This window comes from Amphiura filiformis, chromosome 2 (genome assembly GCF_039555335.1).
Source record: "Amphiura filiformis chromosome 2, Afil_fr2py, whole genome shotgun sequence".
In the NCBI taxonomy this organism is placed as follows: Eukaryota; Metazoa; Echinodermata; class Ophiuroidea; order Amphilepidida; family Amphiuridae; genus Amphiura; species Amphiura filiformis.
In genome coordinates, this window is record NC_092629.1 from 52,205,352 (window position 1) to 52,217,975 (window position 12,624).

The 12,624-nt window shown below is 38.0% G+C and overlaps 2 protein-coding genes across 4 annotated transcripts in view; both read left to right on the top strand.

Moving 5' to 3' along the window:
- The window catches only part of LOC140146361 (uncharacterized), a 63,544-nt gene extending 56,430 nt beyond the window's left edge, over positions 1–7,114 (top strand). For all 3 annotated transcript variants that reach the window (XM_072168180.1, XM_072168182.1, XM_072168181.1), the window contains 2 exons: positions 1,443–2,380; positions 6,977–7,114. In XM_072168180.1, the coding sequence (XP_072024281.1) occupies positions 1,443–2,380; positions 6,977–7,021 (983 nt within the window). In that variant the 3' untranslated portion in view covers positions 7,022–7,114. The remainder of the gene's footprint in view (positions 1–1,442; positions 2,381–6,976) is intronic.
- Positions 7,021–12,624, top strand: part of LOC140146362 (uncharacterized) — a 29,601-nt gene continuing 23,997 nt past the window's right edge. The window contains exon 1 of the mRNA XM_072168184.1: positions 7,021–8,630. Within this exon, the coding sequence (XP_072024285.1) occupies positions 7,261–8,630 (1,370 nt within the window). The 5' untranslated portion in view covers positions 7,021–7,260. The remainder of the gene's footprint in view (positions 8,631–12,624) is intronic.

Genomic DNA, 12,624 nt, shown 5'->3' on the forward strand with positions numbered 1-12,624 from the left:
GGTATCGTTCATACTAGTAAGAGATTATATCTGGCTTACATGGCTTACATGATATTAACTCTTGGATGGTTAATAACAAGCTGCAGCTCAATCAGGACAAAACGGAATTTTTCATCATTGCCACCAATAGAGCTCTCAATAAGCTTCCCGTCATTGAGCTGAGCTTGGGTAACCACTCAATCAAACCATCTGCCAATGTTAAGAACTTAGGTGTTTTTTTGATGGAGCTCTTAATATGTCTTCTCATATTAGCAATCTTTGTAAAACCCTCAACTTTCACATCCGTAACTTATGGCGGATACGACGGTTTCTCAGTCAGGACGCGTGTCATCATGCCGTCAGAGCACTTGTCTTGTCTCGCATAGACTATGCCAACTCCCTCATGTATGGTGCCCGTGAAATGGACCTAAAACGGCTGCAGCGTCTCCAAAATAAGGCAGCCAGGCTGATCTTCGCATGTGGACGAGACAGGTGCTCTGCCGATTTGTTGAATACCCTCCATTGGCTCCCGGTGAAAGAAAGAATTAATTTCAAAATCATGTTGCACATATACAACTGCATATCAGGTACTGCTCCGGCATATCTACAAGATCTTGTCACGTTTTATAATCATCCTGATTCATCTAGAAGCAGTCGCAGGCTTCGCTCATCATCTGACAAAACAAGGCTCTATACAGTTCGCTCCAGTAAAAGAGCCGGGGATTGCTGTTTCACCGTTTTCGGGCCCCAGCACTGGAACAAGCTCCCTGTTTATGTCAGAGAAGCGGAATCTGTGGTTGCTTTTAAACGTCTTCTGAAGACGTATCTTTTCCAAATCAGTAATTTCTTGTTGTTGTTTTTATATTGTTTTTTTTCTTGTGTATTTTGTGTTGGAGCAAAAGCGCTGTGTTATCTGTAGAGCGCTATAGAAATGTCCTGTAATAATAATAATAATAATTAACATGACATAATTATTGTGTCATCTTCTGGAAGGTTTTGGTTGAATCCCGCAAACATTCGGGCTTAATCACTAAAAACAAGGAATGCTCGCTCTATTCGACTGCCATTATTTACACGCAGACCTAAATGACGCTAGGCCAATGGCAACCATTCCAGATGAGCGCATATTTTTAGTATATAAGTTAAAACTCTTAAACCCTTCTCATGAAAATGGCATACTAGTAGGAAGACGCTAATAGCTTAAACATTGCAGATGATCGCACATTGCTTAAGCTCAAACTCTTTTGGCTATGGGAAGGAGTCAGAAATGTGAGCAAACCCCCCCCCATCAACCCCTGTCTCTCTCTCTCTCTCTCTCTCTCTCTCTCTCCTCATTATCGCTCTCACTAGTATTCAGCTTATAACCGAAAACTATACGGTGCTTATAAAACTGTTTATCATTTTGATAAATTAATAGCGGTATATACTTATTCCTATTTTTTATGTTTCACTTTGCATTTTAGATTTGGTACAAAAAATAGCCAAAGACTTGAGAGCAAAATACGAGCGCATATATTGCAAAAAGCAGATCATTCCGTGGAAGCGTAACGAGTGGTTGGACCTAGATGACCTCTATGTGCCTATGTCTATTGACGATACCTCGTCCGGATCGTTTGTAATTCAAGAACGCTTGAAGTCATATGAGGATGTCCTCAAAATTGATGGACGGCGCTTTCTTTTAGTCGGCGATCCTGGACGAGGGAAGTCCGTCTTTTGTGCAAAAATCGCATATGACTGGTGCAGAGAAAAGCCATTATCGGCAATTAAGCATACTAAACTCTTATTCATCCTTCAGTTGGGATTGATTGATCATACAACCAACCTGGAGGATGCAATTAGAGAACAGTTGCTGAGTACTAGTATTGCCAAAGATCCCGCCGTAAATAATGATACTCTGCACCAGATTATCAGTGACTTCAAAGAATCGTGCTTAATTGTATTTGATTCTTTTGATGAGACCGAAATGAAGATCTTAGCGAAGACACAAGACATAGGCAACATGGTGAGGATTATTCAGGACGATCACTTGAGAGAATGCCGGGTGCTTGTCACAACACGACCGTGGCGAGAAGGGGAAATAATCAACCAATACCCGACATATAAAAGGCTTCAGCTGAAACCTTTGAACAAGTCTGATGTCCTCGACCTTGTGAGAAATTATTTCAACCGCTCCAAAGATGACCTTGCAGCACCTGGTCTAATCAAGTTGGGCAAACGTCTGTCAGGGTATATACAAAGAAACGAGATTACTATTGACCTGTCCAGCCCACTCATTGTTGTTATGGTCAGCTGGTTGTTTGAAGAAAGTCACGGGAGAGAAATTCCCAAAAGACTGGGGGAATTGTATCATGCAGTTCTTTCCATGATGGGTAAAAGCCAGCTTTCTTCTCCCGGCAGTGTGGTAAGTACATTTGTATACATAGTCTCCCCTGTATAAATGTGAATGCGAATAACTTCTGTGACTTTGAAATGACATTTTAAATTTGCTCCACTTATTTGCTCATCATTTTCCACCAAGTTAAATGAAAATCCAATAGTATTTCTTCTTTTTTTCTTGAGATGATCTCTAATGATCTTGAAATGACGTTTTGGCTTCACATAGTTTCTACCAATTAAAATATGAAAATCTACTGTCTTTACTACTTGACCCCAAATGACCTTATATGACATTTTAAAGGTTACTTTTAATGGTTACTTTCCTGAAGTTTCATTAATATACAACAATGTCTACCTAGAATTAAAGTTTTAACTTCAACACTACACTATTTTTCGCTCACCTGCATAGGACGTTTGAACTAGCTCGACTAGCGTCTTCAGCATGGTGATGCCAAAATATAGAGCAATTAGTGTTTAAAGATCAATATAGGAATTAAAGTATGACTAGGCACAGCAAAAACAGGTTAAAACAATAACAAGTTATTTAATCCTGCATGGCACCTACTTTATTAAACCCGATTTGTTAAAAAAAACACCAGTGTTTGAAATATTTTTTTTGGTGCAGTGTAAATATGTAGGCCCTAAATAATGGGCCTACTTATCACATCCACTATTTTCTATCTTTGCAATGCAAAATTAACAATAGGCCAAGCTAAAAAACAAGTTAGTTAAATAAATGGTCCCCATTTATGTTATTTAGTTAGGCATATATATTATGATGCTTTTTAATTGAACTCCTTATTCGTTTAGGCCTAAATGTATTTACTGTTATGATACTCGTTTATTCCTTCCCTTTTTTATTTTATAATCTAATTACTTTTTTTTTAATATAGCTACTTAAATACTTAATAGTGACATTATTTTTATTATGCATACTCCCAGCAAACATTGCAATATTGGCCCAGTAATGGCTTAAACCGGTCTACTTCTGGCAATACCGGACACGGCTGACGGTATAACGCCAGTACAAATCCGATACTGGTTGATGTTTGGCCGCCGTTTTCTTACCAGGATAAGCTGTGCCGTACTTGGTCCATTATTGGGCCAATTGAAGACTACCTGAATATGGCATCGAGCCGGCATGTACATACTGGCCCAGTTGCGGCAGACACTTGTTGGCCGGGCTCGTAGGTCCTGAGTACCGGCCCTGTATTGGTCCAATGTTTCATTAATGTGGGCGTGGTTTTGAAACCCTGACATTTTTTACTATCAAAATACAATATTTGATCATTATCATCTTCATTTTGAAGGGCCACATGTTATTATTATTATAAAGAAGAGGCAGCGAGTTTACGCTTGTTCCGAATATTTTATTTACTGCCTTGTAAAGAATCTGCGTGAGCAAGGCATAATTTTTATCCGATGACACCATAGAATATATATTTCATTTATCAATGACTCGGTTTTGTTAGCTTGGTTTGTTATCGAACTTTAATACTTTGCACATCAGTTTTAAATAACAATTCAATTGTGCTGAGTGCAAGTAACCTGTAAGTTTCTTTAAAAGGAAATATCTGGTTGAACAGGTGAAACTGACCAATAATGCCTGAACCGGGTAAAAGAGGAATAGAAGAACACTCCACGTGGTTTGATTAAATTAATAATGGTAAATTGTTAAAAGACAATATTGGACCATTACTGATTACGTATGGTTTCATAATGGGACCATATTGGCAATGTCCTATTGGCCCAGTACAGTTTCAAAGATATTGGACCTTTACTGGGCCAATTTGAACCCATTCTGGGACTGTATTGGCAATGCCCTACTGGCCCAGTACAATTTCAACTAAATTGGACATTTACTGGACCAATTTCAACCCATTTTGGCCCAGTACTGGCAATATCTATTGGGCCAGTCGAATGCCCGTGTGCACGACCGTACCGGACCAATACATGCTGCCATTCTTGGTCCATTATAGCAGCTTTTATAGAGCCAATATCGGGCCGATTGTGTAATGTTTGCTGGGCTAGTATCCGAGTATATAGGCCTATATCGTGCACTTTATTATACTTTTAATCTCCTTTCTCCTCTATTTTCTTTGTTCATACGACTATAGGCCTACGACATTTAGTAAGTGTATTTAAAGATGGACGTTTTCAATATGATTTTATTTGGAGTAGGGCCTAGGCCTATAAGGCCCTTCGCACTTGATTATTAGTTTCCTGTTTACCGCCCGCGTCCAAAATTAAAAATCACAAAATAATTAATTATTTTACTTTTGTTTCAGATTTTCTCCATTAAAATAACTTTCAACTATTTCTATTTGCCATTTTCTGACTTTAATAATATCAACAATAATGATGAATAAACAAGGAGTATAATTCCACCTTCACTTATTTATAAAATCAGATATTGTTGTGAAATAATTAAATGCCCGCTCTTGTCAAAATGAGTTGAAGGTTGCTGTTCAAACTAAAAGAAAATAATAGATAATTAATAATTAATAACAAGTCACCTCATCCCTTTTTCAAAATCTTAACAGGAAAACTAATCAAGTGCGAAGGGCCTAACAATAAATTCAAATTAATAAACATTATTATTATTATTATTATTATTATTATTATTATAATTACCGTATTATCATTCATAGTAGGCCTATAGTATTTATTCTATAAGGTCTATTATTATTATTATTATTATTATTATTATTATTATTATTATTATTATTATTATTATTTGATATTATTATTATTTGATATTATTATTATTTGATATTATTATTATTGTTATTATTATTATTGTATTTCTATGAAAATTACACTAATTGTTTTTTTTATTATTATTATAGCTATTTTCACGGTCATATTTAATAATAATATAATTTATAATATTGACAGGGGAAAAACAAACTTCTCAATTAAACAAATCTAACAATAATACGCTTAACACCACTGCACCATACCGCCTACACACGATAGTACTTTCAGCTATCTAGGCCAGCATGCATATATTAGCCTACACTGGCTATCCAGGCTTGTGCATTTGTATGAGCTTGGAACGGTCCATGGTTTTCCATGGATTAGCATGTGTTCCTCACGGACCAACCTGGGTAAACAAACAAACAAACAAACAAACAGTCACACCGTTTCAAAACACGTGATAGCGCCCTCACTTCTTAGTACTCTCAAGTATTAAGTCTGAGAGTATTTTTAATGAGGGCGCTATCACGTGTTTTGAAACGGTGTCTCAGACTGGGAGTATTTCTTTAATATCCTGAATATTATTCTGGTCAAAACTGTCACCGTACACATAGCCAATGAATGCATGATTTGACATTGCTGATGGAAGAAGGACCTCCGTTTGCCATGTTTGCACCGATGTATAATAAGTGAAGTCATCTTTTCAAGGATTTAAAACTTAAATTAATTTAATATATAGCCTATTTTGCGTAGTTCATAAGACTAATCCATTTATAAAATTACACACTCACCCGACATTGCACTCGCGATCGCGATATCGCTTGGTTATTCAATTTTGGTATGCCATCATAGGCCTAGCCAAAAGGAAGGCCAATCTTCTGAACAAAATGGACTACAAAATCCCTAAATTAATAATTAAATGAGGTCTTATGAATTACGTATTTATGGTTGTGTTACAATAAAGTAGCAAATAGACTAGTCAGTCGCATGCTCGGGCCCATTTGATTAGGCCTAGCGTAACATTTACAAACATGCATGCATGACAGTCAAGGAAAAAACGGTTTAAAATTTGGCAAGAAAGATGGGCCGTGCCTCATCAATGCTCGTGGCCTTGCTTTTAATGAAGAGTAGTGTAATTTTAAAACCGAACCTAGGCATATATGATTTATTAGCCAAGGCCTAGCTCAATTAGCTGTACCATGCATGCCATAACGTCATAAGAAAGAAAGCAAAAATCCAGATCATAATTATGCAATGCATGCATGATGCACACATGCTTGACGTCGCCAAGCACGATATCGCACATGACGCAAGAACTAATGACAAGCTTAAACAGGCTCAAAACAATACGTTAGTGTTCATTTCATGGGGCGCAGGCTCAAATCGCTAAAGCCTGGTGTGCAGACGCACGTGCTTGACGCATGAATGAAGTTGCCTAAACGTCAGGAACGTGTTGTGAACATCGCAGCCACATCAGGGTGAAAAATAGTATGCGTGACTGGTTCGCACTACTTCGCGCACTGGTGCGCACTATTTATGTACGCAAGCGTAATTTAGGGCTAATTGACTTGCGCAGTTGACTTGCGCAGTAATAAAAAAAACCGAATAATTGTTGAGAATTTATAGGTAGCCGAACAAAATTAGCTAGGCCTTCACTCATATTTATTTTTTTTTTTGCACAAGTAACATCCATGACATCTTTAACTGGTTATAAGGAGTACACACTCATGTAGATTTAAATTATGAAAGCCTACGGCGAGGCCAAAACTAGTCTAATGTGTGCATGTAGTACAGATTTGTGATCAGGGCTATGTAAAAATAAAAAACCAAATATATTTTGCAGGCTACAAAATTATGCTGATTGAGAAATAAAAGTAACTCATAAAATTTCCCACTTTTTTCTCTTTCTCATTTTCTACAGGAAGATCTCATCGACAAGCTTGGCTCGGTTGTTGTTACGGGCTGACCCCAGGGTACACTAATCTTGTGTTTGGGGAAACAGACTTTCCTGGTTCTGTTTTTTCTGTTGCATGTGACATTGGTGTGCTTACTGAAAAACACCAAACTGGTAAGTGGCAATTTTTCCACAAATCAGCACAAGAGTTCTGTGCAGGGTATTTTCTCTCCAAACGTGTAGAAAAGTTGGACTCATATCTGAAAGATATTGAGTCCCCCAAAAATGCCCTGAGCATAGCACTTGTGCTTATGTTTGCTGCACGGTGTGAAACTGAAACTGAACCAGCAGCTGGCAGAATTGTGGAAAAGTTGGTCACAATCTTTGATGAGATGGATTCTGACAGGTTTTATGATGAAGAGATGCCATTTAACGAGACCCGACCAATTCAAGAATTAATTGAATTGTGCCTTGCGTGCAACTACGAAGCCCAGAGTGATTTAGACTTGAAAAGTTTATTTCCTTCTGGAGCGGTCTTGTTTTATGGCATCACTACCAAGGCTGCAAATGCATTAGGCTACCTAATGCAAAGTAGTAACAAGCCAGAATTCAATCAAATTACATTGTGCCCAATTGCTCATGCAACAGACCCAGTAGTTTTTCAAGGTCCAACTGGTAAAATGTGGAATTCAAAACAGCGGGAAATGAATGCTGTTTCTAATGAAAAAATGAAACAAATCACACAACGATTTCTCGCTGTTAATCCAAACACAAGTGATGACATCCTGAGTTACACCCCTGCAGCTATAGCAGCATACATCAGCTGTATCCAAGCCAGCGAGGGCCTACCAAGCACATCAGAAACTGACGTGTCTGGCATATTCAATAATATCAGCCACGTCCAATTGGAGGCCCTCGATGTCAATAATTTCACACTGCACGACAATTTTACCATACTGTGTAAGAACATTGAAGATGGTCATTTGTCTTCACTAAAGGTGCTAATGGCAATGTCAACTGCATCTAGTGGAGAACAAATGACCAGACTTGCTCGAAATGTCCACAAAATGCCATCACTGCAGGCACTCGTGATCGCACAAAATCCAATCGAGCCTGGGAAAACTATTCCTGCATTATGTGAACATATAAACCAATGTACGGAACTGTGCGTGTTGGTTGCATCCGAAATGAATGCACCAGCCAACGATATGTTGACATTGGCAGAGAATATCCCAGCCAATCTTACACAGTTGGTTATCACCGGTAATGATATGAATGATGCAGTAGCAGTATGTCTTACCAACTCATTACCATCTGCAATGACGTATCTGGCTATCAGTGTGTCTGGTATGAGTATGAGTCAACATGACGCTCTACTTGAGTCTATTCACACCAGACTCACGAGTCTAAAGGTGCTGCGTGTATTGGGTAGCAGTTACGTGGTGAGTTTGGTGAGACATATGGCCAGCACATTCATGTCATGCACACAATTAGACAGGCTAGTACTGCGTGCTACTGAACCCGATGTACTGATGCCTGACGAGTGCTGTAATGTCTTCATGGATGCCTTCAAACAATCCACGAGCATCACGTCACTGGGGATGATTGGCATCAGTTTGACATTGCAACAATTCAGACAGTTATTGGACATTTGCAGACACAAATCTATGCAGGAATTAACGTAAGTTTATACCGTTATTTTAGCATTATTTTGTTATCGTATTTTTAAGCTTACCTAATTAAAATAATGCTCGGGCCTAGGCTGGAAGCTTTTAAAAATGCGTTTCAAAATGATCAACTTTATTTCAAATTGGCTTTAGTTTACAGATAAATATAATGCTTATAATCACCATGAATTGTTTATCTGTTTATTTACTGTTTATTTTAACATTTTATCTGTTTATTTGGGACAAAAAAGCGTGCATAAATTTGCGTGTTTTTATTGAAAACAAAATGGCGTGTAGACCCTGGCTGCGTGCAACTTCAGAGAATTATTGTTTTTGACATCAACACCCGAGTGTTTACAAACAAATAAATTGCTTATAATCACCATCAATTGTTTATCTGTTTATTTACTGTTTATTTCAACATTTTAGCAGTTTATTTTCGGGTAAAAAAGCGTGCATGAATCGGTGTGTTTTGAAGAGATTTTTTTTCATGCAAAACAAAATCAGTGTAAAATGGATTTATAACGCTGGAGTGTCGTGTTGTGGCTGTATGCAATACTTATAATTGTTTTTGGCATCAACACCTGCAACCTGGGTATTTACAAACTAATACAATGCTTATAATCACCATCAGTTGTTTATATGTTTAATCTTTGCAGGAATTGAAACAAGTTTAACCGTATATATATATATGTGTACCGTTAGCGTTATTTATTTATTTAAATTTATTTATTTATTTATTTTTTTTTTTTTTTTGCATTTCATTCAAGGTTAATTGCTAAAATACATGTAGTATTTAGGACTTTTTTAGTTTTTTTTAAAATAAATTGAGTGCACAAAGCAATTTTTTTACTTTTTAGATTTCTGGCACGGCCCCGGGATGTAACGTTAAACCGTTCGTAACTCAAGTAAATATTCGCCTATCCTTTTTGAAGTCAGAACTTTCTGAAGGATCACTGTAGCAGGGGTAGCTCTAGAACAAAGCCTGGGAACAAAGCTCTCCAGAGTCTGCAGTGACCCTCGAACTTGCACTTGCAGAAAATCTGAATGTAGGGGGTCCGTAGAGTTTGGTGAGTCAGAGTTGCACAAATGCAGCATAAATAGTATGTCTGCGGTTACGCTAGACTGAAAAGCGGGGGTCTGCAGGAACCCCTGAACTCGCAGAAAATTTAATAGGGGTCCGAACTGTATTTTGGTGAGTCCGGGACCCCAAAACGCAGCCTAGCGCTACCCCTGAGTCCTGCCCTGTAGTAAATTCCTACTATACATGTAGTCCATTTGGCTTCATCAAGAGAGTGACGAAGGAACATTTTGAGTAAAATGCATTGAGACTCAAAGGCAAGCATCGTTTTGTGTTGTCAGTGAAATTGACCCACTGCAGGTTGTATGACTAATATGGCCATGTGTCGTGACTTGTCGTACTTATTTGTAAGAAGTAAACAACTTTAATCTGTTTCAATTCTATCAAATTTGCATTCAAGCCTAGAAAGTTCTCCTTCATTTGGTACCAAAATTATTGTTCTGAGATTTTAAATAAATAAGTTGCGAGTAATTAAGACTAGGGGTCTGTTACCGTCAAGCAAAATTTTAAATATGTGGACAAACTCAAAAAAATAGAAATCCTTGATTCTTTTAGCATGCAGCGTGTTTATACTGAGCGTACGGCTTTTTGACCCGCTATTTTCCGGGCACAAAATACCGATCATAATCCGGCCACCGTTACCCAGCTTGTTTCTACTGAGACCAGAAAGCCGTGTCTCGCACGATGCACGGCATTTTTTTCCTGTAAACCGAATACGGAAAACAGATTTGACGGTTAATTATATCCTAAATTTAAATGTCTCACGGATGGCAGCTCATGGCATATGACCTACAATCACAATTTAGTATTTTCAGTAAAATCCAAATTGCATTAATTTACCAGTGGATCTAGTAATTGGCTATTATGATAATTAATTTACAGCTCATATATAACCAACTCATTAATTATAAAGATATAACCAACTCATTAACTATAAAGAAGTAGGCCTAGACTAAGTAAAGTCATATCCATTTTACTTCATCAAGTTCATGCGAGTCACACATGTGTCCAGTGTATATAATATCGGAAAGAAGGAACCTACTACATCATATGCCTAAGCTAGACTATACAAGTAGAATATAAATCGCGTTATTTTTGCAACACGCATGACCTCGACCCGCAACCGATGACACGGCTCGTTTCTACTGCGCAGATTACACGCTTTGACCGGCATGATCCACCTCAAGAGGTGGATCACGAAAAGCGAGCACATGACCCGCATGACACGGCAACCGATTACCCCAAGTCGTTTCTACTGGGCTCGTTACCCGGCACGGCACGGCACGGCACGGCATGGCCCGGAATTTTACCCTCAGTAGAAACACGCAGATGGAAAGGGTTTAGGGGGGACATTTTAAAAATGACATTTAAAAAGTTGCATTTGGCCTGTTGGCATGGTAACGGACAAAACAAATTTTAGTCGAAAATGACCAAAATTTACAATTTTCATTTTTGAAAAAGGGCAAAGTTTGGTCGAATGCCACAAATATATAAGATGTGATATACTTTTTAAATTTTTTTCTTCAGATAGGGGAATGCTTTGGTAGTCCTTGCAAATGAAGAAAGAGCTTGTCACTCTTTTAAAAGATCCTTTAATTTTAAGTAGAAAAAACACATTTTTGGGCACAAATTGTAAATGTCATTTTACCCCAACATTGAAGGGGTGTAACTGTAAAGAAGAAGTTGATATTTTGTAATTGTATGGTGGCATAGCTAGAGTGAACCCTTGCTGACAGATATATAGTTTCAAAAATTGGGGTCTCAACTTCTAAAGAAGTTCTGGCTTTTAAAAGTACCAAGTTTTTGAAAAAATGTGTATTTTTAAGGGAATTTATGGCAAAAAAGACAAATTTCGCTTAAAAGGATTGTGTTTAAATAACCGTAATGAAATAATTATTGAATATATTTCTATTGATGAAAAGATTAAGTGACTTCTTAAATTTGAGTCTCAGTTTTAAATGGTACAAACAAGCTATATTATACATACAGGCCTTTTAAGCATGTTAAGCATATTAGACAGATCGCAGCGCTATTCAAATACAGAGGGCAGCGATTGGAAGGCAGGTTGCTTTTAGCATCAGACAGCTAGCTACCCGGTACAAACAACAGAGTTCACCAACTTTACGAGAACACCAATCAGGGCTGTGCAATAATGATAACCCCTGTAGGAAGGGTAAATATGGGGGGGTGTCCAAGAATTTTTGGCAGGTCAAAGGGGTGAGGGGTCTAGTACATGAACCTATACCATGGTTCCTAGCCGTCGCAAAGGATAGGGTACTGACAATATACCGGTAAACGACACATCTGATTTGCCCAGGTTTTTGTTTGCCACTGCAAGCTAGGTGGTGGCAATGGACATTGGAGCACATTTACGGGGCAGACTACTACAGACACGCTCTGATAAGGGCTTAGAAAAACAGTGCAGAAATGATCAAATATGCAAAATTCTTTGCTCACTACGCTTGCATTATACATGTACATCTAGACCATTATTATAAGGTTTGCAAATTGGGAACTCAAACATATGTCATAAAAGGGGGGCAAAGATTTGTTGGCAGGCCGGAAGGGCAAGCAATTTTTTGGCACGCCGTTTGGAAGTTTTAAGCCTAGCCCTCAACATCAGGAAGCATGTAAAGTTTCATCTCCAGCAGATGGATCTTCAGGGAATTCAACATCAGAAAATGTTAACCAAGAAACATTTGAAAATCATCAACATCATGGACTATGTGCTGCTTTTAACATCAGGCAGCTACTAGTACTAACCCAGTACAATCAACAGTGTTCACCAATTCTACGAGAACACCAATCAGCAATAGGAAGTATGTGAAGCTTTATCTTCAGTAGATGAATCTACTAGCTACGGTGGATTCAAGAGGTATTGCAAACGCTATTCAGTTACCCAAGGAAACATGTACATCGACATACAT